At 44.8% G+C, this 26027-nt stretch overlaps 2 protein-coding genes across 9 annotated transcripts in view; both read right to left on the bottom strand.

The window, feature by feature from the left end:
• KCNC2 (potassium voltage-gated channel subfamily C member 2) overlaps nt 1-7697 on the bottom strand; it is a 152873-nt gene extending 145176 nt beyond the window's left edge. For 3 of the 8 annotated variants that reach the window (XM_073327749.1, XM_073327748.1, XM_073327747.1), the window contains exons 1-2: nt 7103-7695; nt 5431-6112 (exon numbers count right to left, since the gene is read on the bottom strand). In XM_073327749.1, coding sequence (XP_073183850.1) covers nt 5431-6093 — 663 coding nt within the window. In that variant the 5' untranslated portion in view covers nt 6094-6112; nt 7103-7695. Of the gene's footprint in view, nt 1-5430; nt 6113-7102 lie in introns of all 8 variants that reach the window. The other 5 variants (XR_013635197.1, XM_073327753.2, XM_073327750.1 and 2 more) reach the window with 4 other exon arrangements.
• Nucleotides 7698-22200: 14503 nt separating this feature from the next.
• CAPS2 (calcyphosine 2) overlaps nt 22201-26027 on the bottom strand; it is a 61989-nt gene continuing 58162 nt past the window's right edge. Inside the window, exon 21 of the mRNA XM_073327744.2 lies at nt 22201-22242. Coding sequence (XP_073183845.1) covers nt 22241-22242 — 2 coding nt within the window. The 3' untranslated portion in view covers nt 22201-22240. The remainder of the gene's footprint in view (nt 22243-26027) is intronic.

The following is a 26027-nucleotide window of genomic DNA, read 5'->3' as shown; positions in this document are numbered from 1 at the left end:
ATATAGGGAAACTGTACTGTTTCCAGTCCATTTTTACATTATTTTAAAATATATATCAGCTTACAAGGCAGTGGGGGGGCGGGACTTAGACCCATTCTGGGCCCCACCAAAAATTATACAAACCTGCTGCCCCTGTACACGTCTCCTCTCCCATCTTGCTCAATGTAACTAATTCCTACCCAGTACAGTCACATCACAATGCTTGAGGATTAGTGAGATAAGTCTTTGAAGTTTAACTGACTAATTTTATATTAAAGTGTGGGATCTTCACAACTCCCATCCCACTTCAGCAAGAGTGCTGGCAGAGATACCAATTTTTTTTTCTAAAGTTCTGCAAGGGGTAGTTGTCCAGATGGACCTACAGGTTGCAAGGACCCTCAGAAGTTTTTGCATACCAGTGCCTATTAGCACTTCATAAATGTTACCTAATTAGCTGTCATAACCCTCCCCACTGCGAAGCAGGCAAATATTATTTTCTCTATTTTAGAGATAAGGAAACTAAGGGTTATCTGACTTGACTACAGCTACAGAAGGTTAGGATTAGAATGTAAAGGGCCTTACATATAGTACCATATTTAGTGAAACAGGCCATGCTGATTGTGGCATTATTCAACTACCCCATTTTGCAGCTACTGTCCCCACAACTGTGAATGAACTTATGGTCTTCTCAAAAAATGAGGGGTATGTGGCCACAGTTTTTATAGACCCTAAGGCCAGCTCTGAAAACCCATAGTGGGGACTGAATAACCCAGGATGTTTCTGAAAAATAAGTAAAAAACCCTAATGATCTGTTTACATAGCACCACATATTCAAGATTATATTTCAAAAGAAAATGGACTTGAAAATTTACTTGGTTTTAAACATGAAATCTGAAACTAACCCTGGCATTTGTAAGTCCCTGTTGGAGCTGGGAGTGTCTGATAACTAAAAGCTTCCTGGGTCCCAAAGGCTGGTTCTGTTTGAACTCCTTCAAACCCAGCATTTAATTTTGACTCAAATATTTCCTTATAAATTTTTCAGATTTATCTTTGCAATTTGCTCTTCTTGACTGCAATTGATACTTTACACTTATATAGCAATTGCCTCCTATTTACAAATGTGAATTAGTGTAAAGTAATTTACAAATATGAATTAAATTAGGCCTCATAATACACTTGATAGGGATAATACCTATCTCACAGATGGGGAAACCAAGGCACAGATGTGTTAAATGACTAGTCCTTTCTATGCTAGTGTCTTAGCATAATGTCTTCTTATATGTACATGACAGTATTTTGCAAAGTGCTGTTTTGTGAATGATTTCTCTATTACTTATGTCTGGAGTGAAAGAAAAATGTTCGAAAAGAGAACCACAGTAGGAAAAGTTGCACAGATATGGAAATTTTGAAATAAGTTATTTTATGTAACCCATTTAAAAGATATCATGTGTTTATCACATTTTATATCTGTAGAGTGGCAGGAATGATACTGATCATTCTCTACCTTGCAACATATCTGGATCTCTTTAAAAAACCAAAACAAAATCAAAACCCCACCACCACCACCATTTTGGACATGTGAGTTCTTAAGGAACATCAGCTAATATATCAATAGTTTCTCATTCTTAAGTCATTTAACAGAATATTGAAAAAATAGGTAATAAATCTCAGTTACCATCTGAATATGATTAAAGTTGAAGATTTTTAGAATCATAAATAGAGACAAATGCATCTTTCATCATCAAACTAGTTATTTCCACTATTTACATAACATCATTTGATGGTCTTGCTAGAATCTCTCTCTCACACACACACCACAACAGGTTACCATGACAACTTATATTCGAATTTCTATAAATTTCTATTTTTAGAGATCACAGTTTAGAAATCACAAATCATAAATATTAAGTGCTATCCTGTTAATCAAAATAAAGAAAATGCCAGTTTTCTTCTTTGTCATATTTCAGAAAATTGAAATCACTCAAATTAAATAGGACAATAATCCTAAAAATACTAGCGATTATGAACATTTAACACTAAGTGTCTCTATAATCTGAGATAAATGGTTCATGAGTCAATAAAATAGACTACAATGCAAGGTATGAAATCCTGGCCCCACTGAAGTCAATGGGAGTTTTGCAACTGTGGAGCCAAGATTGCACCCAAAATGTTTATAGATTTTACACATCATTTATTTGAGTTTACACAAACTATTATTGCATTTATCAGAAGCGACAGAAAGCTATCTTTGTTTCTGGAAAGACAGCATCTAAATTGGCAATAGCATTTCAGTTCCACAATAAGGTTGCCATCACTTAGAGTCTTACACTATGTCTACGTTGCCAAAAAAAAAAAAAAACCCAACGCAGTCAGTCAGTCTCTGAGCCCAGATCAACTGACTCAGGCTCATCGGACTCACATTATGGGGGCTAAAAATAGCAGGGCAGATGATCCTGCTTGGACTCTGATACCTTCTCCCCTCACTGAGTTTCAAAGCCCAGGCTCCAGCCCAAGTGGGAACCTCTACATTACTATTTTTAGCCCATAGCATTAGCCCTGTGAACAATAGCCTTAATTCACCCAGGCTCTGAGACTCACTGCCACGAGTGTTGTGGGTTTTGTTGTTGTTTTGTTTTCAATCTTGACCTAGAGAATCATAATTTAAGACCAGAAGGAACCAATAGATCATCTTGTCTGACCTCCTGTATGTCACAGGCCATCAATGCCACTCAGCACCCACATACTAAACCCCACAACAGAAATGAGATCAAAATATTACAGCCCACAGGAGACTAGGCTATTACGAACCACAGGCAGAGAATATACAGGGCCGAGGTGTACCAGTGCCTGAGTTGCCCAAAGTGGCAGCGGGATGGTTAAGTGAAAGTGTTCATTAGGTGTTCACTAGCACTTAGACACAAAATTATTTTCTTCTCTGAAAGCCACTAGCAATTCACAAAGTGACCTTCTTAGCAGAAAGGTTACCATAAACAGTTGCAGCCTTGAATGTAGTTATAGCTCTAGCTATGGGCTTATTCACTTCAGTATTAAGCAGCCAGTCAGAAATCAAATTCAAAACTAGTTTTTAAATCTACAGAGAAGTAAATGCAGTCTCTCCTATAACATTAATATGAGCAGATTACAATGTTATGTTACAATATAAATGCACAGTTCATTTTTAAGACTCAACAAATCCACTAATATCAACCAAACAACTAATGATAAAGTGTTCTGGTCCATAGCATTGAAAGATAGGATTGAGGAATGCAAGCGAATCAAAAATATGTGAAGGAACCTTTGTACTATGGCTCAATTATAGCCAGCATTTGCCTTTCCACGTTTCTCTTGGCGTCTTCCATTTAACCTTTACTCCATATTTGTCAGCTCTCTGGCAAAGAATGTTGGAAAGTCTCCAAAAAAAACAAACAACCCCACTACAGATTCAATACATAGTTAAAAGGAAAATGTAGGTAATGAATATTCTGAAGATGTTTTCCAATGGCATTTTGATGAAGACGGGTATTAGTCTGACATCTAGAACACATTCTACTTTTAAAATAATATTGCTGAAATGTTATAATGTGTGTGGGTATGTCCCATTAGTAAGCAACCATAGGAATTTATTCCATTATCATTAATCCTCTATTATATTTTATTTCAGTATTATCTGAAGCCAGTGGCACAGGAAAAGTGAACTGCTACACAAGCTTTGATTCCTTGGAGAATGCTACCAATCAGCGAAGAACAGGAGTGACTGGGGAGCCTCAGAGCAGCTGGGAGAAATGCACCTCCTGCGTGGCTAGTTTCTCCTCTCACTAAAGACCCAATCCTACCCGCATTTGAGTCAGTAGGCATTAACCCATTAACTTCATTAATGGGAGCTGGATCAGGCCCTAAAATATGATTCAGCAACATACTTAACTACATGCTTAATTTTACAAAGATGAGTAATCCTATTGAAGTCAATGGGACTACTCCCACAGTTAAGTTAAACATAGTTGTAAGTATTTGCAGAATGAGGCCCAAGTTTGAACTCTTCAGAAGAAATCCTGATAAGTGTTTTGCAAAACACTTATTCCACTTGCATAAAACAAAACCACTTGTATTTATAACAAACTCAAAAGGAAGAAATTGTTTGGGGGAGGTTGTTGTGGAAGGGGGGGTTAAAAAGTTTAAACCTGGAAAAGCCTCCATTTCTTTTTCTTCAAAAACTGCACCTGATTTCCTTACCAGAAGGAACTCCAGAGGCTTAATTAGGCTCAAAGCCACAGGTCAGACAGTGAATCCGCATGGTGATTGAATAAGAAACAAAAATATGAGACTAAAATCAGGGTCTCACTTAAAAACAGAAAATAATCTGTGGCAAAATCCTAACCTCCAGTCTAAATCAAGATAACTTAGTAAAATCACTTACTGCCTCAGAATTGTGTCCTGGATCACAGAATAAATAAGGGTCACCCTCAGAAATCAAGGACTAATCCAAAGACTAGAGTGAATCAGGATCCCCCTCTGTCACACACATGTTAAACTATGATCACCCTCAGATCCAGACACCAAAGCAAGGAGAGAACAAAGGACACCCTCACAAATCACAGGGAGCAAGTCACCCTCACTTCCCTATTAACACAGTGTCACCCCAAAAATCAAAGCCTGAGCAAGGTGGAGGAGAATGAGTCAGAGTCACTCCCTAGCAGGGTCCAGATCCTGCTACTCTTGTGAGTATCTATAGACAGCCTTTGGTCAACTCATCCCCACATCAATCTCTCCAGGGGACCAGGGACAGATTTAGGGTTACATACACCCCAACACACACACACCAGGAGTCAGTGGTACCCCCTTGCACAAAACCCCTCCGGGGTCCAGTGACTGAGGCAGGGTGCCCCCCTTCGTCTCAGAGGACCAGGCCCTGAGTTAGGTTCCACACACTCACACCCCACCCCAGGGGACCAGGGCCTGAACTGGGGTTCCCCCCCCCCCACACACACACAGGGAAGCCAGAAGCTGAGCAAGGGTCACCCCTCCTCCACATACACAAACACCCTGGGGGACCAAGGGCTGAGGCAGGGGGACCAAGGGCTGAGTCAGGATCATTCCCCCACTTGGGTTGCCAACCCTCCAGGATTGGCCCGGAGTGTCCAGGAATTAAAGATTAATCTTGAATTCAAGATTATATCATGTGATGAAATCTCCAGGAATCCATCCCAGCAAAATTGACAACCCTCCCCAACACACACAAGGGGAGGGGGGTAAGTCAAGTCACCCCCACAGGGGAAGGAGCTGAGGCAGGGTCACTCCCCCACGCCGCCCCACGGCTCAGGGGCTGGGGCAGGGTCACGCCCCCAAGGGCTCAGGGGCAGGGGCACGCCCCGCCCCGCCCCACACACACACGCGCGCCCCGGGCTGGGGGGCTGGGGCAGGCCCCGGGACTCGGCGCCGGGGTCGCTCTCTCACCCTGGCGGCCCGGGAGGAGTAGGGGTCCTCGAAGAGCGCCCACACCCGGGGCTGCAGCCGTCTCCAGCGCCCGCCCCCGCCGTCGGGGGGCCCGGCCGCCGCCCCCACGTCCTCGATGCCCAGCCTCTTGGCGGCCAGGTCGTCGTCGTCGCCGTCGAGCGGCGGCTCCCCGCTGATGAGGTCGGGGGTCTCGAAGATGTCGAGCGCCTCCTCGGCGTCGCGGTGCTGGCGGTAGGTCATCCAGCAGCAGGGCTCCACGTCGGTCTCGTCGATGCCCCAGAAGGCGAGCTCCTCCTCGAAGAGCGGCCCGCACACGTCGGCCGGGCAGTGCAGCTTGCCCGTGCGGTAGTAGTTGAGCACGTAGGCGAAGACCCCCGGGTGCCGGTCGAAGAAGAACTCGCTGGGGCCGCCGCTGTTCCGGGGGCTGCCGCCGCTGCTGGCCTCCCGGCCGCCGCCCGGCACCCGCGGGGGCAGGGTGAGGGGAGGCGGTGGCGGGGCAGTGGGCGGCGGCGGCTCTTCCCCGCCCGAGGACTCGCTCTGGAACTCGCAGGCGAGCAGGGCCAGCCGGGTCCCCGGCAGGGTCTTCAGCGTGCTCCGGTAGGTCTCGTGCCGGGTGCCCCCCACGTTGAGGATCACCCTCTCGTTATCCTCGAGCTTTCCCATCTCTCTGGGTCAGACATGACTGGGGGGACAGACAGACAGACCCGTCAGCGTGAGACCAGTAGGGACTGGAGGAAAGATGGGAAATGGGAGGGGGGCTAGGGAGCCTGATTCTCTTGAAATCACTTTCTACCTCCTACCCCCTTACACGAAAATGCCCCACTGCAGCCCGCATCTTCCCTGCTCTTCACCCTCCTCCCATCTCCTGCGCCCGCCACCTAGATCGACCCTTCCTCTCTTCCCCAACTTGCCACCTTTCCCTCCACCACTATGAGCCAGATCTCCAGAACTGCCTTTTCTAGCTTCCAAAATCTCCCTCCAATAGGACCTGCCTTCCGCTGGCATCCCAGGGTCTCCACCTCCCACTATCCCCTCCTCGCTTTCCTACAATAGTAGCTGTCAGAGCTTCTCTTCGCACCAGCAGCTGGAAAGTTGGTTTGCAAACGACCCTGAAGCAAACCTCGTAGTCCTTTCGCTGTATCCTTGACGAATTCAAAGCACTGTCGCTCCCACACCCCCTTCTACAAACCAGTCTTTGCCTCCCCTGCTTTCAGATGCCCCCCCCCCTTCAGTGATCTGGAGTCTTCCCCTGCACCTCTTCCTTCCCCCAATATATAGAGAGAACCCGAACAACCCTGCTTCTCCTTGATACGGACCAGTCACCTTCCCCACCCCTTTTTCCTCTCTGTTTCTGGGCTTCTTGGATCAAGCTCTCTGAATAAAAGCAAGCAGTTAAATTATTTGCTATTTGTCCATCTTTTATGGTATTAGGTGCTTAGAAGAGGAAGGTTTGGTCTCTAGGAGGCAAAACCAAACCTCGAAACAGCTCAGGCAGCAGACACACCCTCATAGGAGCTGTTAGCGTGTAGCTCTGGCTGCTACTTTCTCAAATCACTGACCTCCGCACGGATTTTACCTATACATTCATATTTAGGAAGACCAGACGGCATCACAGCCAGGCTGGCGTGGATTTTTCCCACGGGTTCCCCCCTACCCCCGGCTTCTCAAATACCTTAATGAGAAGAGAGAGAGCGGCTCCTCTTCATATACCAGACGCTGTTTTCTTCGCCGCTGTTGGCGGATCCTCCGCCGACCTGTGTGTGTATCTGTCAGGCGAGAACTACTTGTTGTTGTTCTCCCCATGTTCAGGTGGCTATTCCACCACCCTTGGTGCTGAACTGCGAAAGGAATAAAAGCAGCCCCGACCGCCGGTTAGTAGCTCTCGCTTCCCTCATTTTGCACGATACATGCAACCTTTCAACATCGGAATGAAGAGTAACCATCACAGAGAGAAAGCAAAACCATGGATGGCTGGTCAGAGCACCTAAGGGACTGGGTGCTGGCTGCTGTAATCCGAGCGGCTGCTTGGGGAGACTCTCTCATTTGAAGGTGAAAATGCAACTCAGGTTTGTCTATCAAGCGCAGCCCCGCCCCTAAGGAGGGTGGCGTGGGAGCTGTCCCTTCAGCACCACTCTCCAGCAAACTCCATCGCGCACCGCCCTCTCGGCGGGTGCGGGGCTGGGGGGAGGCGGCAGCAACGACCAATGCCGCCTTTCGCCGAAAAAGGCAACACCGCCCCCGCTCCTGTGACACTTAATCGTTCCCTTAAGGACAGCAACAGGGAGGAAGCGGGGCTGGCAGCGGTTGTTTATCTGCAGGGGAAGCGGCACCAAGCTACAGGTGACAGCGGAGAGGAGTTCGCGGAGCCGCGGTACCCAGCGGGCACCACTGGCCTGTGCCAAGGGCCCCTGGCTCTCGGGCACCGAGCGCCAGCAGCCTGGCTCCAGGGGCGGCAGGAAGCAGGCACATGGTGCGCAGTGGCTGCAGCAGGGCTGGATCAGTCCGCGTCACTGGAAGCCCTCACAGATCAGCCCAAGCCTACACGTGCGGCTGTCGGAGCCCGCTGTCTCCGCTTCCCTTCAGGCGCACACGGCGGCGGCTGCATCTCTTCGGGCAGCCGGGAAAGGAGAGCCGCACCTTGTTTTCATGCGGCTGGTGAAGGGAGGATTTGGAGCAGGGAGCCTAGGGAGAGGCCCCACAAATCATCCCAGCAAAGTGATCACACCCTTGTTTTCAAGCATGCTGGGGGATGGTCAAGGGGCAGAGATACTTCAGCCCGCAGCAGAGGATTGTGAGAGAAGGCGCCCGTGAGGCCTCCTCCATAGAGGGTTTCCCTTCCACCTCAGCAGAGGCCTGGGGGTCGTCACCTGGGTACCCCATGAAAGCTCTACTGGAGTAGCAGTAGCTGAGACCCCACACATCCTTGCCAACAGCAGATACAACTACTTGACTGCAATTCCTGAAAGGCAAAATCTGTATTCTGCACCTAGTTGTAAATCTGATGTGACGCTACTGGAAACTAGTTGTTGCAACCGAAAACAGAATTTAGCCCAATATGTTTTATACTTGCTCTTTTTTGGGTGGAGATTTACATTTTAGACCTTTCAAGAGGCATGACTTCTTGAACACAGCATATGAAAACAGACCTGCATGTGCTAGAATATACAGACATGATCTCAAGTGCAGTGCAAAAAGCCTTTTTTGTTTGAAATGGTAAATAGAGATGGGAAAGACTGCATTAATCTGCTGGATGCAGCTTGCAGGTGTAATACATTTCTGCAGCTCCCGGCCCCCCTCCCTCATGGTGGGAAACTGAGCTGGGACCAACTGCTAGGGCACCAAGGCCGGAGCCAGGCATGGAGTCACAGGGCTTCTACTAATCAACTAGGATGTGTGCAATCTCATATGCAGGGTCTATTCATGAGGCAACCATCTCTCCAATAGAAACCAGAGACAGTATCCCACAAACTAAACTTTGGTGATTTCTAATCCTACAGTCCATTCCCATTGGCTTTGCTGCCAGATAGACATATTACCCTATTAAAAAAAAACAAACAAAACAAAAACAAACTGGTTTTATTGCTTGGGAAAAATAGAAAATATTTCAGAGTGGGAAAAGATCAGTCTGCATTATAATGTAAAGCTTTAGTCAAGTCTAAAAAACAATTCCACAGTGCACTAGTTACTAAATATAATAAAATTAATTTCTTTTGGTATCATTCCTTGTACTTTTAGCAAGTGATAGATTTCACAACAAAATACAGAATAAAATCATAACAGAGATTTGATTTCAAAGCCCAGAAGGGAACACTTTAACAAAATAATGGAATAAATATAGCAATATTCTACCATCAGCTTCTTCCTGACTGGCAACACTATTTTTATCTTCCCCCCAAATGATCACATTTTACTTTCTTCTGTAGAATATGAAAGAGGCCTAATCCTGCATTTTTGTACCCTTAAAATTCCCATGGAAGTGGGAGGGTTTAAGGAGTAGGCATACAACAGCTTCAAGTTTGGGACCAAAGTGATTCTTAATGTGACAGGTTTCAATTGGTCTACTGAACTGCTGGGGGGTGGTGGGGAGCTACTGCCTCACTGGCAGGCCTGGGTCACACCTTTCTGTCACTAAGGAATTAGGGGAGGGAGGTGCGCCGGCCAGAGTCAGTGGCGCATCCCTCAGGCAGGGGGAGCACCGGCCAGAATCTGTAGCACTGTCGGGATTCTGCTACCCGAGGCGGGTTGGCTGGGGTAGGGGAATACAAGCCCACACAACTCCATTGCGTTCCAGCCCAGGGCCCTGACAGTGGCGGGAGGAGAGGGTCCCACCACTGGGTCAGTGGGGAGCCATCTGCACCACACTGACCAAATAGACCCACCACACTGTGCAGATCTGCCACTGGGCTACTTCCTACCCGGTCTCTCAAGCGGGTCCCTCTGGTCCCTCCAGCTCATCAGGGTACTCAGCTGCTGGCAGCTCCAGCTCCCACTCTGCATCAGGCTCACGCTGGCCCAGGTTACTGTCTGGCTCCTTGGCGGCTGGCACTCCTGGTAGTCCCAGTCCTTCTTTCAGGTCAGGTTTCTCCTGGTCCAGGGCCTCCCCTGGCTTGGCAGCAGGGTCTGAAGGGAACAGCCAGCAGTCTGTGTCTGTCTCCCTCCCTGGTGCTGCCCTGACTGGGATAAGGGCCCGACCCTTTGTACTTCCTGTTCCACCCCTCCCCTTCCGGGGATTGGAGTAAGCTTGATCTGGCCCTGCCCACTCAGACTGAGAGGGTGGCTCTTTACCCTCTGGTTCAGAGGGAAGCCACCCTGGCTCCCTACACTTAACAAAAATATAGTCAAAATAGAAAAATATTTCCACTCATACCAACAGCAACATGGATTCATTTTAAATATTCATTGGAAAGGTTTTTCTGTAGTTGAAGATTTGGAAATTCAGGATAGCTTGCAGGAACTGAATGAATCTCAGCAAAGTACAAAAAACCTCCCCTTAGGACAGATATTTTGAAAGGAAAGCAGATAGTGTATTATCAAACAGAAAGCTGACAAAGTCATAGAACTGTACTTGAGGAGATTGCTTGCTGGAAATCAGAAGCCAAATGAGAGTTCCACTTAACAGAAAAGGATTCCTATTGCAAACTTAGGTATCATGATGCAGACTCAGTAGAACTACTAACTCTGAATCAATACAAGAAAGGGCAAACAGGAGAAAAGAAAAAAAGTATCCTTATCTGAAATTATGATCTATGGAAAGAAGAAAAGGTTTCACATGGAGGCACAAACCCTTATTTTTACTAAATTTTCTAATGCAAAGCAGCATTTGCCCAATTTCACAGATGCTATAGCAAAACAGGAAGAATGACAGAAAATACAGTAATAGTTGAAAATAGCATGATGTAGTCAAAAATGTAATCTTAAATCAATTTAAACTAGGGTGAAATGGATACCACTAATTATTTTAAATACGAGTTTAATCATTGAGTTTCAATCAAGTTTTGAAATGTTTCTTCCTCTCCATAAGTCTCATGATCATTTCTGTGAAAATATATGTAAACTATATACAATTACAGCTTTTGATCTTTTACAGATTTTGCAGAATTCATTAGACCAATGAATCAATAAATCAATATTGTTATTATTGTAGACTGAGATTCACAACAATTAACATTGTATCAGAAGGTATTTTGAGTTAAACTTTAGGGCCAAAATCATTCCTGAGAGTGACTGATGTACTTTAAGTAGAGGAAGAATAAAATTAAGCAAATAGGTATAAAATTGCACTGCTAGGAGTCATAAAGTGATTTAATTGTGCAAAGTTAGGGGGGAAAACAATAGGGAATTCTGATGATTAAATAAAAAATGTGGATATTTTTGGACTTTAAAAATAAGACAAATGCAAAATGTGCAAATTGCTCTACAATTCATGTAATCTGATTCTCCCCCCACCCCATTTAAATTTTTAATTCATTGTAAAATTTCTGTCAGTGAATTATGCAGAAACTCTTTTCACATTAAATTTTGACCAGAAAGATTAATACACACTTTTTCAGAAGGGAAATTCAAGAAGCAAAGGTAGAATGTTGTTAGAAGTAATGTGACACAGAAGAATGAATACAGAAACCCTCAGTCCTCATCCTGCTACTCACACTAACCTAACCAATCATCCAAAATACTCCACTACATGGGTTGTTAAACCTTACGTTTTCCATTTCCTGACTTTTTAAAAATTAATAGTGTTATGTAAAATTAATGCAGGTTTATGTATTTAAATTCTCATCTTTTCAGAAGAAAAAGATGTGCTGGGAGGTTGGGAGTGAGAAATGACATAGCTTCAGCAGTATGGTGTGTACAGTTTTGCTTTGCATAAACTCTGAAATGCAGCACTTACTTGCACAAAATCCCTGATTATTGAACTTTGATTCTTGAGCTGCACACTCGTATTTTTCCAGAACTCTACCAGTCAAATTCTAGCTCTCTGTTTCAGGATGCAGGCCCAGAGCAAACCCTGTCCCATTTTCCCTCTTGGTTCTCCAGTCAAGTCACCAAGAAAATTTAAATTATTACCCCTCTTGGGGACTGATTTATTAAGCCTTCACAAAATAAATACATACATCCTTTGGCCATTTCAGGCTCAAGCCATTCCTTTCTTTGGGGTTACCAATTACCCTTGATTTAGGGCTTCAGCTCTCTTGGGTCACCAGTTCCCTTTGAGCAGGGAGAGCTCAGTCCCACTCCAGATCTTGGGCGTTACTGAAAATATCTCCCTAAACTCTTTCCTAGCCTATGTTCCTGGGATCAAGCTCCTTCTGCTCTTACTAGACAGTCTCCACACCCCTCCTTAGAACTGTGCTTGAATCCTGGCAGGCTTCCCAGCCCACCATCCAGTTTCAACCACAGAGGAGCATCCCTCCAGGTCTCTCTCCAGGTTCTCTTTGACCAAGCTAAGAGCACTCCTGTATAAACCCCAACAGGTAGTCATATAATTCAGTCACCTGTCTCCCATTGCCAGCTTGGTCTGGTGATCCTTACCATAACTACCAGTCCCAGAATGCCTGTTCTTAAAGAGGCTATTCCTTGGAACAAACTAGCCTTTAAAGGGGACAGATCACCCTGTTATACCTTTTGACCCCCTCCCCCCTAAAAAAACCCTAATTTATGCTAACTAATGCTTCAAATACAGCATTGAATTGAACCGATGCTCTGAATGGCTGTGCGCCTCTATAGAACCCCCTTGTAGCCCCCTGCATACATTACCCATGCTAGGGGCATTAGTAATCCAAGATGGGGGAAAGAAAGTTTACTCACCTGTAACTGCAACTTTTCAAGTAGTTTCATCGGTAAAGATCTACATCTGTGGGATGCAGACTTTGTCTAGAGCTATGGAATATTATATATAAGCATTTCAAGGTGGCATAGCCCCAGGCTTCCTCAGTACTGGGCACTTTTTAGTATCCCATACCGATTCTGAAAAGTGGCAATGAAGCTTTGATCTGTCCTGACAATCTACTTGAACTCCAGTTAAAGGTCCGTAATTTCTTTCTCCTTCAAGTAATGTCAGTACAGAGTGCCACTTCTGGGGCACTGACATGCAATCACAACCCTAAGGAGGTGAAGACTAATTAAACAATGAATGCAGTACTGGTTTCCTGAATTAAGTATCCAATCTTGAGGCCAGGTCAAGAGTGCTGTTCTATAAATGTATGGACTCAGTTCTTGGCATGAGCTCCACATATTTCCACAGCAGGAATTATAAAAAAAATATGCCTTAGATCTAATCAAATACAACTGAGATACCCTGAGGGACTTGGAAATCAGCTAATTAGTGTCTCCAACACAGAGTCAGCACTTGTGTGCCAGGCTTCCATAACTCCTAATGTAGACTGATCATTTGACTCACCTTCTCACAGTCAGAAAACTTGAAGATCAGAGATGGAAAGCAGGGAAGGTCTGGACCAGACGGTCATGTCCTGAGAGATGACCTCTGAACAGTCTTGTAAGTCTAGCTAGCCGGGAATCTAGCAAGACTCCACTAACCCTCAGCCCTGCTCAGATGCCATGAGCTGGTGCATGAACAATAAGGGGATGGAAAATTTAAGAAACCCTATTTACAAATCGCAGCACTCTCCGTGTGCCTATGTTTCCCCTCCACACCATGTCCACTCTTGTCCATTTTAGCTGACGCTCTTTGGGGTGTGAGCTGTCTTTTATTATGTGTTTGTATAGCATCCAGCATAATAAGGACTTCATCTCATGTAGGTCCTCTAGCACTACTGCAATGTAAAGCATAATGAATACAACTGTTACCCAAGATGTTCAGACCACATCATACCATTTTGAGCTACAAAAGGATGTGTTCTATTGGGTGGATCAAATTATCCAAACTGTGGAGGTCCATTATTAGTTACTAGTACCATGATCTCCTCAAAAAGAGATATTAAGACTAACTCCTGAATTGTCCTATGCCGGACATCTGGGGATGAACAACACCCTACACCACCATCTGCTATTCTCATTTTATTAGCAAGAGGTGTAGAAGGAGACAGCCAATTTCTGTGCCCTCTGCATGGAGTGTTAATGATTGGCCCTGAAAAGAAACTTAAAGGAACCTTTAGTTTCCCAGGACCAGGTTAACACCCATTTGAATAAACTGAGTTAGACATAATTTGGTCCTTTGAGAAGCGCACAAGGGGACACCATTACATTTTAGTTTTACTAGATTATGCCACTCACTATCCTAAGGCTACCCACTATCCTAGGGCCATTCCACTGCAAAAAACACAGAGACTGTAAGTTGAAATGGAAGTCAATGAGACCATAAGAGCTAGACCACTTTCTCCGGTCCTCGTGAATCAGGGGGCAAATTTCATGTTCCACCTAATACAGGAGGTGTGGGATCTCCAGGATAAAGATCAAATTGTATCATATTTATAACCCCACATAAATACACAAAAATATGTTGTGAAAATTCATAAAGACAGGTGCAAATGATTAGGACAGGCTCCTTTCTTGTCTCTTCTTTGTGATTCAGGAAGTTCTATGGGCCTCCCATAGATTTTTCATCTATTGGCTCTATTGGTTTGCGGATTGGGTACATCTATCCCAACAGGGTAAGGCATCTGCTTTAATGGTCTGGCTTTTGAGGTTGATTGTGCCAATGATCTTCCAGGCACCCTCTGAGGGAATTGAGCAATCTACCAATGTTCAGGTAAAACTTTACGCTAATTTTTTGTTCTCTACTATTAATATAATGGCTACTAAACAACCTTCATGCCAGTTTTGCTCTCAACCTCACAGCTAACTATGGTTTACAGATGACCTCCAACAGATGAAGCAAAAGGGGAGACGTGGAGTATGGTGGCAGAAATCTCATGCAGAACCTCACTGACTGAGACATGCAGATTTAAGATCATATGCCAAGGCAGTGCAGGAAGCAAAGAAAAATTTCTTTATAGGGTCTTTAAAGTCTCATATTGTGGAATTGTTCTGAGTATATTTAAGCTTGATGAATCTTGGCTGCTTCCATTCAGTTACAGTCAAGTGTTTCTTTCAGATTTCTTTTTCACGTTACTTCGCAAAGTTGCCCAAGTTCTGACTGAGCTGTCTACTGCCATGGAAACAGAGCAGTGTTCTCAAGAAGACAAATACTGAGTCTTTGCTTATGTTTCAGTATTGCTCAATGAGGGGATAGAGATGCTAGGGTGGCTTCCTACAATAACTTGTGACATGGACCCTTGTCCTTCCTGGCTGGTGAAAGATAGTGGGGAAGTACTGGTTCCATTGTTGGTTGGAATTGTCTATTTCCTCATGTGATTGCAGGATTCTGATGATTCTTAAAGAAACTGTTATGAGGCCACTGTTCATGAAACCAACTCCTGACCGTGACAGTCTGGCTAACTACTGACTGGTATCCTATCTGTAATTATGGAGAAAGGACACCAAGATGGCTATGGCATGGCAAGTTATTTTCTTGAGTCCTCAGATTTCCTTGATTCTGGTCAAATCAGATTATAGGTTTGGGTATAGGATTGAAACTGTACTGGTTGCATGAATTGATCTCCACCTAGCAGTGGATGAAAATATCATCCATGCTAATTCTTTTTAAACTTTCAGAAGCATTTGACAATACTGTCAAATTTTTTGTTGTTGTTGACTTTCTTGTGAACCCTAGCGGTGATGGATAGAGTTACTTCATTTCTTTTTTGAGAGAACCCAGAGGGGTAGTTGTGGGCAATTGTTCTTCTGACCCAAGGGTTCTCTTCTGCAAGGTGCCATAGCCCCCCTATGCTGTCACCCGTTCAATGTATTTAGGAGGCCACTAGGATGGCTAATGAGGAGTATGGGTTTCAACTAGAGCTGGGTGAAATTTTTTCAGTGAATAGTACATTTACTAAAAAATTCATTTTTCAAGGGCACTGAAGTTATTTGTGATTTTGAGTCAAATCTGGCAAATAGTTTTGGCTGAAAAACAAAAAATGTCAGAAAGGTCAATTTTCAAAATGTTGGGATTCCACATGAGACCTCTTCCACCATCCAGAACACCTTGTCCAGGTCTGGTAGAAACTTCATCTAGTTCTCTGGGATCAAAAAAACTCAGTTCTACTCCTGATTTCATCACTCAGGTTCCTTTATTTGGCATACAGCAAAGCTATGCTAAGTTGATCAGATTCAAGAGTAGCTGGTGGGTGTAGGCTGGGCATACCACACATCCAAAGTTACATAGAAAAGCTCTTCGTTTATATATATTTACACATTTCATTGCATTTACTACATTGCATCACACATTTTGGGATTGGCTTGGTTACTTTGCAGGAACCAATCCCTGTGCAGCATGTTTCATCCATGCATTGTCCATGCTCAACCCACTTTTTACCCATTCCTAAGTTATCTTGTCTATTGTAAGTAAATGGTTCCCTGGGTGTTCTCACAAGGGTTCCCAACTTTCTAATTTCAGAAAACCAAAGACCCTCGTCTGCCCTTTCCCCAACACCCCGCCCTCACTCATTCCATCCCCTGTTCCTCCATTGCTTGCTCTCCCCCACCCTCGCTGGGCTGGGGCAGGGGGTTGGGGTGCAAGAGGGGGTAAGGGCTCTCTGGCTGGGGGTGTGGGCTCTGGGGTGAGGCCAGAGATGAGGGGGTTGGGGTGCAAGAGGGGGCTCTGAGCTAGGGCAGGGGCATAGGAGGGGGTTTGGAGTGCAGGCTCCGGGTGGCTCTGACGGTTTGTAGGGGCTCCAGGAAGTACTGATCTCAGGCAGCCCCTTAAATAGCAGTGCTGCCCTGGCATTTCCTGGGCCTCAGAGGCTGCTCTGTCTGCCATGAATCCTGGACACATGGCTTGGCCAGCCCACCAAGGACAGAAGTTTTTCCTGCTCTCTGGAATGCAGGAAGGAATTGGGGGAGGGGGAAGAGAATTCCCCGTGACACCCACCCCCACCTCTGCCCCTGGCTCACTGCACCCCCAGCATAGCCCAAATCACAGCAGCTCTAGGGAGACCACTGCTGCAGGCCCCCTTCTTATCTTCCCACCTTTTGCAGTGACATGCCCCCCCTCCGGCCCCTCTCCTTCATCCCCTCCAGCCTCACCACTGGCTGGAACCTCCATGCCCAGCTGCTGCCCGACTCTGCTTGGACCTATTCCCAGGGAGAGCAGCCCAACTTTAGCCCTATGCTTCCATGCAGCCCATTCATCCCTGGGAGGAGACTAACCAGCCCACAGCCCCTTATGTGCTGGTCACATGGTTCTGAGATGAACCTGATGCAGCAGCCCCCGTGGAACAGGCTACTATGCCCTGGAGCAGGCGATGGCGGCTCGCTCTAGCCCCCTCCCCTGCCACCAGCTGCATGCAGCCCCTGGGGAGCTGGGCCAGCTCCTCTCTCTGCTCCTGCCAGCCGGGGAGCAGCGGGATGGGTAGGGAGGGGGCTGTAGGCACTTCCTAAAGGCCACAATGCCCACTCCGCAGGGAGTCCCTGGCCACCGTGGCGGCTGCTGCCTGGGGTAAACCATGCTGCCCCCAGCCTGCAGCCGCGTGCCTCTCCCAGCCCCTCCACTGGGATCCACCCCCTGCTTGCCAGGGCTCGCACCGCCCTTGAGCTCCACAGAGAGAGCTGCTACAGACTCCCTCCTCTGCCAACCAGACTTTTAATGGCCCAGTCAGCGGTGCCGACCAGAGGCACCAGGGTCCCTTTTCGACCATGCATTCTAGTCAAAAACTGGATGCCTGGCATCCCTAGTTTTCACTCTTATCTTAGCTGGCTCAGACATTCTGTTTTTTATTTTAGCCCACTGACCTAGTTACTTACCTGATTTAGTACAAACATTCTGTTTTCAGCCTCATGATCTGTTTACCTTCCTAGCTCTCTAATTCTATCCTCCAAGAAATGATGCCTCCCTCCAGGCGTTAATTACTCATATCAGGCCAGGCCTCAACTACATAAAACAAACAATTTTGATATTTCATTTAGAAAATCTCTATGTCTTGTCTACAACAATGACCAGATTTGCTCAGTTTTTTTCATACCATTATACAGTCACTATTGACTGATATTACTTAGGTAAGGGGAAAGCTGAGATTTCTGCTTTTATGCTCACCTCTGTTTGCTGCATTGTTAACAGCATACCAATCCTCCATCCCTGTTTGTCTGTTTCTTCCACCTGTTGCATCCTCTCTGATACCCAGATGTTCAGTTTTCTGAAGCAAGGACTATCTCCTGTATTACCAGTTGGTAGAATGCCTAGCACAGGGGTGGGCAAAATACGGCTGGATCTGGCTCATCTAACATTTCTGTCCGTCCAGCTGGGCTCTTTGGCTACCAACTCACGATCTCCACTAAACGTCCCATGGCACAGCGGAGCGCACAGGCAGGCTGCCTGCCTACCGTGGCTCCAGGCCGCTCCCAGAAGCGGCTGGCTGCTGCTGGCATGTCTCTGTGTGCCCCTTGCGGGGGGGCATGAGGGAGAGGAAGTGGCTCCGCACACTGCCCCCATCCCCAGCACCATTCGCACAGCTCTCATTGACCAGAAACCGACCAATGGGAGCTGCGCAGGAGGTGCTTGTGGGCATTGGCAGCGCACAGAGACCCGCTGCTCCCCCTCCCCCATGGGGCGCGCAGAGACGTGACAGCAGCAGCCAGCTGCAGCCGATTCCAGGAGAGGCCTGGGGCCACGGCCTGGGGCCATGGAGCGCTGCTGCACTGCCAGCCAGGAGCCGCCTGTGTAAGCACCTCCCAGACACAGCCTGCACCTGGCACCCCCTCCCGCACCCCAACCCCCTACCCCATCTCAGAACCCACTCCTGCACTCAAAATTCCTCCCAGACCCTGCATCCCCTCCTGTACCCCAATCCCCTGCCCGGAGCCCCCTCCTGCAACAGACTCCTTCCCAGAGCCCACACCCCTCACCCTCTCCTGCACCCCAACACTCTGCACCAGTCCGGAACTCCCTCCTGCACCCAAATTCCCTCCCAGACCCCTGCATCTCCTCCTACACTCCAAGCCTCTGCCCCAGCTGGAGCCCTCTCCTGCACCAAACTCCCTCCCAGAGCCCACACTCCTCACCCTCTCCTGCACCCCAACACTCTGCACCAGCCCAGAGCTCCCTCCTGCACCCAAATTCCCTCCCAGACCTCAGACCTGCTCCATTAATATAGTAGAAAAGTGCAGCCTGTGACAACTTACCAAAATTCTTGGAGTGGCCCCCCCGGCAAAAATTATTGCCCACCCCTGGTCTACACAACTGGACCCCGATTTTTGATTGAGGTTCCTAGATCCTACAATAAGACATAACAATAAAATTTAAAAAATAATTGGGTTGTGACTAAAAGAAGAAAATTTGTAGAAGACAGAGTGAAAACTGGGATTATATGAAAGTGGAGTTGCAACCTGAACAATCGCTTTCACTACTGCAAAGGCTACCAAAAAATTATTGACCCTCATGCAGAAAAGAGCTTCAGTTTAAAATTTAGCATTACCACAATGAATTGTAATACTACGTTAAACTCTGAAAAAATGTAACCATTTATCAAGCTCATTAATGAACAAATTTTAAAATGTACTGATTTAGGCTCTTAACATGGCTTTTCAAAAATTGTTTAGGAGACTCAATACTTAAGTTCTTTCCCTAGCTCCACTATATTCTGAAATACACAGCGAAAAGTTTTTTGTCCTTTATGACAATCTTGTCCTAGACGGAAAGCATAACTGTATCCTGCATTGTCAGCAATGAGTTCAATTTCACAATACGGTATTAATATAATACAGCTTAATTAAAATAAAAAAAGACTTTATTGTCATCCTTACCAGAGCCTTTATGGTTTTAGATTAATAAGTTATTTCCTACCATGTCAATTTTTTGTTCTACTGCCAAGATTATTCCCAATATTTCCCCCTCATTATATTTATAAGTTTCTAGGTGGTGTTAGAAATCCTAGAATCAACTGTCAGTGGCAATGCTGTTATTAGTTGTGGGGTTTGTTTTTTAAACTCATAACTTTTTACTTCCATGTGTCAGCTGTTCTAGACTATGCATTCATAAGGCATACCTATGATTACCTTCAATCAAATATTCTGTACAATCTAAGAGTGCAAGTCAGTATGAGAAGTTATCAAAAGACTGTAAAGTAAAAAGGAATGCAGAAATGTTCATGTTCATAATTATTAGGAATGAATGAGATGACCTCTTTTAAAATTCCTTTTATTTTGATGAGAGAAATGGAATTAAACCAAAAAGAAATATGAATGAGTTAATGAACCTTACTAGTATGTAAAGCACCTTGTATGCTGCTCCTTCTAGATGAAAGGTGCTATGTAATTTGGAGTATTATTATAGGATATTAATTCATTGTGGGGAAAAGTATGTGGGGGAACCATCAGTGATTTAAGTATAACAGAGAGTTGGAAGAAAATCTTCATTTTGTAACAAGTGCTTTCTCGCTGTCTCTTATTGAATAAGAACTCTTGAAGCTCTCCATCCTACAGAGAGCCTCATTAAAGTCAAAGCAGGAAAAAAATAGACCAGCAAGAAATAATAAAAATCCTGCATCTTGAAAGCAGAGTAGGAGAAGTCAGATTTCTCAATGTTCGGTGTTTTTTTTTATTAGAATGACATGATTCTGCAACAGTATGGAATGCCCCATACTTTGAGAACTATAGGTAACTTAAGTGGAGGTGGCTTATGTGCCTTTTTACCATATCATGGAGTAATAGGATATAATACTCACATTAAAATTCCACAGAAATATGATTCAGTGAGGAAAGGAGAAAGTATCATTCATATGCCATCAAATGTATCAAAAATAAAATATGATAGAAAATCAATCTGATAAAACCAGTCTGTTGAACAAATATATTATATACCAAATTAACTTCTTCCATAAAAACAGACATGTTCAAATATAATGCCCAATAAAAGAACCTGCCTGTTAATTATATTTTGGTGCAGCGTTTTTAAACACTTTTTTTTAATTGGGTCTACTTTACCATAACACAAATTGCATTTAGTATCCAGTACAATACATTAACAATATGGGTTTCTTTGAACTTACTGTCCCATATTTTGCCCTATAAATAAAATATGCTTGATCACGGTTAAAGTGGATTAGAGTAGAGTATTCTTGAGCCTTCTTTTGGGGTTTCCAAAACCAGATTATTATTCATTCATATAATAGTTCTAAAAGCATGCTAGGTATTTTACAAACAAGTAGAAACACGAAGAACCATAACCTGAACAAAAAAGGCCAAAGTTTGTACTTTGAAAACTACCCTGTGTTGTGTGGCAGTGCAGAGCCACACCATCCAAGAGAGCGAAATTGTGCCAACTGATGTGCAGGGAGTATGCATGCTGCACCATTGCTGCTGTGTATTCCCTTCATCGTCGCTGATCAGATCTACTGGCTTTTGAGCGGGAGAAGAATAAAGCTATCTATCTCACACTTCTTCCCTGCCCCATTTGGGGAGATTTTGGCTCCTCGAGGGTACAGCAAGAAGCAACCTGGAACACAAGGTCTTGGGTTGTCCCTGACCCTTGTGAAGTGTGTGCAATGGGGCTCTCTTTGCAATCTCCCTCTATCATCACTCAGTGAACCTGTGCACTACTGGGGCCAATCTAGCCCAAAGCACAGAGACAAAGGTCCTGATTCATCTCCCACTGAAGTCTACTGACTTCAGTGGGACATGGATCAGAGCCAAGCAATGGGAAGCAACAATCAGTAAGTGAATGAGCAGTGGTTTTATCAGGCCTCCCACCCACCCATCCCTACAAGTTATTTTTGTTTGTTCTGTGTTTTTATTATTTTGATAACATTTTCTGAGGGAAGGCCTAGACTTCCTAGTTTTTATGGAAGAAGTTAGCTTTGGAGAAGAAAAGGGAGGAAGCACAGCAGAACGGGCTAAGAGAGGGCATCAGGAATACAGGCAGTATGGAAAAAAGGCACAGAGATGAAAGTGGAAATCCACTAAAGGGGTGGAAAGCCAATTGCCAGCATAGGAAGATCTGTTTCCAGTGTTTTTTATTTTATTTTTAAAATCCAAAACTTCACTCTGTGCTTATTTCCCTAAGGTCACTTTGAAACTATGTAACACTAATAGTCCCCTGTCCCTTAAGTCTATTAAACCCATGAAAAGCACAGTATCATATTATAATTTGGTATAAACTGTCTTGCTTTATCGGCCCTTTCCAACATCCTATTATAAAAAGAGTGAAATTGGAGCATTGGCATTCAAGTACCTTAAATCCTCTTATCCTGAGAACACTGGATGAAGTCCTGCCATGCTAGGTCAGCACTTTAAGCTTCCAAATCTCAGTTGCTATTCCATTTGGTCCTGAAAGATTGAGGAGGAAGAGGTGGGATACAATAATTTCTAACTAGTCTAAAAAGCAGAAACAATTGCAGCATTCATGAATGCCACCTGCAGTCAATGTCACCACCAGTGCAAACACTGTCATCAAAGGAAATGACTTTATAAGCAAAAAATCATTTTATCAGCTTAATTGCAGGATTTAAATTTGTGTCAAGAAAAATAATATGATCCCAAAATTAGAGTGAGTTATAGAAAGCATTAAAATTCACTTAATTAACAGAGGTCGTAACAAAAGGATATATTGCTACTGTATATGTCTCTCAGCCGGTTTTTCTTGCTTCCACTTGTTTTAATTCATATTCTTCTGTAATGGCCTGGAGTTTCCGTAGTCTATGTGTGGTGCAGTCTGTGGTATCACAGTGAAGTGTCAGTTTCCTAAGAGGAATTGGCCTCTTAGCCAAAATTCTCAGAGGCAGAGGACATGGGGAACAGGCCAAATCCCCTCTCCTCCCAAAAAGGATATCAGAGGTTGAGGGGAAATGGAGGGATTGGCTAGTGTTTTTCCCCAAAACAGAGAACAGCAAAAAGGTAAGGGGAGTGAACCCAAGCTTTTTCAGGGAAGAATGGAAATGTCCCGGGTTTATAGTTTTGAACCTAAATTAACTAGTTTCAGTCCAATTCAAAGCCCAACTACAGAGATGAGAAACATCACTGAACAGAACTGGAGGGAAAAAGTTGAGGAGAAAGTCTCTCAAACCCCTGAAAAGTGAAACTGCTGTTAGCTCCTTTCAGTGTATCTGCCAATCCTAACATGTCTCCTGTGCCAAAATGGGGACAGTTGTTGAGATGTAGAGCTGGTGAAGTCAGAGAAATACCAGGCTGAGGAAGGCCTTAGGAGTTCTGCCTCCATCAGGCAGCAGGTGCAGAAGCTCCCATCAAAAGTGCTCATCTCCAACTTACTGAAGTTAGCTGGCAGATACGAATTGCCACCAGAACAAGGTCAACATAGACTTTGTCTCTAAAGCCTTTTCTTCTTCTGTTGGCGGCTGCTCAACTGGGACTTCAGATAGGATGTCTGCGGCTATGAGTGCTTTCCCTGGGATATGTTCAAAATTGAAAGAAAACTGCATCAGCCACAGTTGAAATCTTTGAATCATAGGTGGAAGGTCACCCAGTGGCTTTGAACTCAATAATGCCATTAATGGTCTGTCTATGTTAAAATTCAAGCCAAACAGATGGGCCTGTGAATGGCTCATCTGTGCTTAAGTGACTGCTAGAGTTTCCTGTTCCACTTGAGCAGACCTGCTGTTTGGATTCTGTGAGACTTCTTGAGGTGAATTCAATAGGTCTGTGGTTGCCTTCTGCCCAGTCTTGTGTGTGAACTGCTCTTAACCCATAGGAAGCGTCTGTTGTTACTGTGGTTGAATAGTTTACCAAATTTTGTGCCAAATATTTGTGTCAAAACAGGTGGAGGTCAGTAGTTCTTTTATTTTATTAAAAGTGTTCTGTTGCAGGCTACCCCAGATGCACATATTTTGATCATTAACGGAGATCTCTTAAGGGTTTTGTTACATGAGCTAAATTTGGTAAGAATTTCCCAAAATGAGTTTAGGCTGGTTGTTGGAAATGTCTTAAAACTGCATGTAGTCTCTCATCATGTTCATTTTTCTCTCTGCCATATACCAAATCTGCTAGCCAAATCTGACACAATCTGAGAGATTCTCTTTTGGAAATGTTCTGATGCCTCAATGTCAATTTAAAATTTACAGTTTCAATTGTTGAGATTCATGCTTGTGTACCAAAGTGTTGTCTGTTCTATTGAGGACACAGTCCCTATGGACTCACTGTCATAGGATAACACTCCCTCTTGGATTGTTTCAACTTCTCTTGGTGACCTGCTTGCTGCTGCAAAATATCCCATTTTGTGGCATCTTCTACATCTGGTCTCTTTTTGCATTGTTGCCAGCGGTGGTGGTGTCTTGCCATATTTTCCAGAGCTTTTCTCTCCTATTAAGGTTCTTTGCTCTCCCATTCTCTGTGCACTGTTCTTATGTTGTAAATTTGGCCTCACTGGTCTTTTCATATTTGTGTCTTTTCTCTTTACTGTATCAATATTGTCTGATGCAGTCTTCCCTATGCTGCTAGCATGTAAGTCAGATTGCTGTTCCTTTATGGTTTCTTGCATTCTCACTTCAGCTATAGCTTTTGCTAGTGTGAGATCTGGGTCTAACCAAAACTGTGCTGATAAACTTGTGTCTCAGACAGGAGTGGTGCTGGTATCTTTATTTCTTCTTTTAACATTCTTATTTGCAATGTTTATTAAGACTATGAACTGCAGTAATGAAAGTCTCAGATATTTCCCCCTTGTTCCTGGCACTTCCTATTAAATTTGGCCCTTTCGTATATAATATTGTCTGCTTTTGAAATGGGCATCAAAAGCCTCTTTCACTTTGGAGTATTCTTTCTTTTCCTCATCAGTGACAGGTAGGGTACAGGATATCAGCATCAGCCATGGCAAATATGAGGACATTTCCCTGCTATTTTTGTGCTTTCTCTGTTTAAGCAGAAGCAATCCAGAACCGCTCGAATTTATGGATCCACCAAGGCCAGCTCCTAAGTGCCAAAATTAAACTTCTGTAACATAGCCATTTGTGCTATGGTTCCATTACTGCAGTGAGACAGGGCTCTGCCACCTTTCTGCTGCAGCTTTCACAGGTCTCCGCCTGATTTTCCACTTTCCTTACTTACTCACCACACTGGGGAGCTCTTTTTTCCCCTCCTTCCATCCTTCTTTAGAAAGGATACACTCACTTTTGACACCACATAGTGTGAAGACAAACATAAAGAGCCATGCCTTAAGCAGCAACTAGATATAAGGATCTGTGGGGACTGGAACCTGGGTTTGTGGCACATGGGACAGCATGCACTCACATCACCACCAGGAGGCCATGAAGAGCCACATCTAAGGACCACTGTGGCAATTAGGCACCAAAGGGACCAGAATGATGGGCCCATGCTTACTATTTAACCCTGGAGAGTACTGAAGGAAGTTATCTGGGCAACCACTCAGACGTCTGGCTTGCTGCAGCTCTAGATCTCATCTTGTTTTGCCTTGTTCTCAGATCTTTGGCTTCTGACTCCAGCCTGATAGTTACTTCTGGGCTATGATCCTGGACGGATGCTGACCCTGACTCTTACCTATTGATGTAGGCTCTCACAACTATTCTGATCCCTGCTTGCCAATCACCCCCTCGTGGCTGCCCCTTGACTCTGTGATGCCAGCCCAGCAGTAATCACTAGGCCAGAATGCCTATGCCCTGGTCCCTGACACTAGAGAACTCCCTAGCCAGAAAATTCCTATGTTTATTAAGCTCCCTGCTCAACCTATCCTGGTCCTCTCAGTGTGCAGGACCAGGAACTCTATAACCACTCCACACATGTAGGCACCTTTTTGCCACACTTTCTTCTGAAGCAGTCACCACCTGAGCAAATGGTCTGGAAAATTCAAGGGATAAACAAATCAAACTAGTCCTGAGGAAAACATTCCTTGTCTTTTTGTTCAGGGCAGGTGCCTCATTTGATACAGCAACATCATTTCCTGTGAATTCAATCTCTCACTCAGAGATAACTACCAGCTTTCCAAATTCTCAATCTCTAAAGTTGCAAAATGGGTGATGGGGGTACTAACCTTGTTGAGCCTTTGGACAAAGTTTGTCCTTTCATTAGATTAAGTAACAAGTCCTTTCCACCTCAGAAAGGACAGGAAAAAAAATGTACAAGCCAAGACTTTCCTTTCAAGCCTATAG

Source organism: Lepidochelys kempii, chromosome 1 (assembly GCF_965140285.1).
Source record: "Lepidochelys kempii isolate rLepKem1 chromosome 1, rLepKem1.hap1, whole genome shotgun sequence".
Taxonomy (NCBI): Eukaryota; Metazoa; Chordata; order Testudines; family Cheloniidae; genus Lepidochelys; species Lepidochelys kempii.
This window is presented reverse-complemented; position numbering and strand designations above follow the sequence as displayed.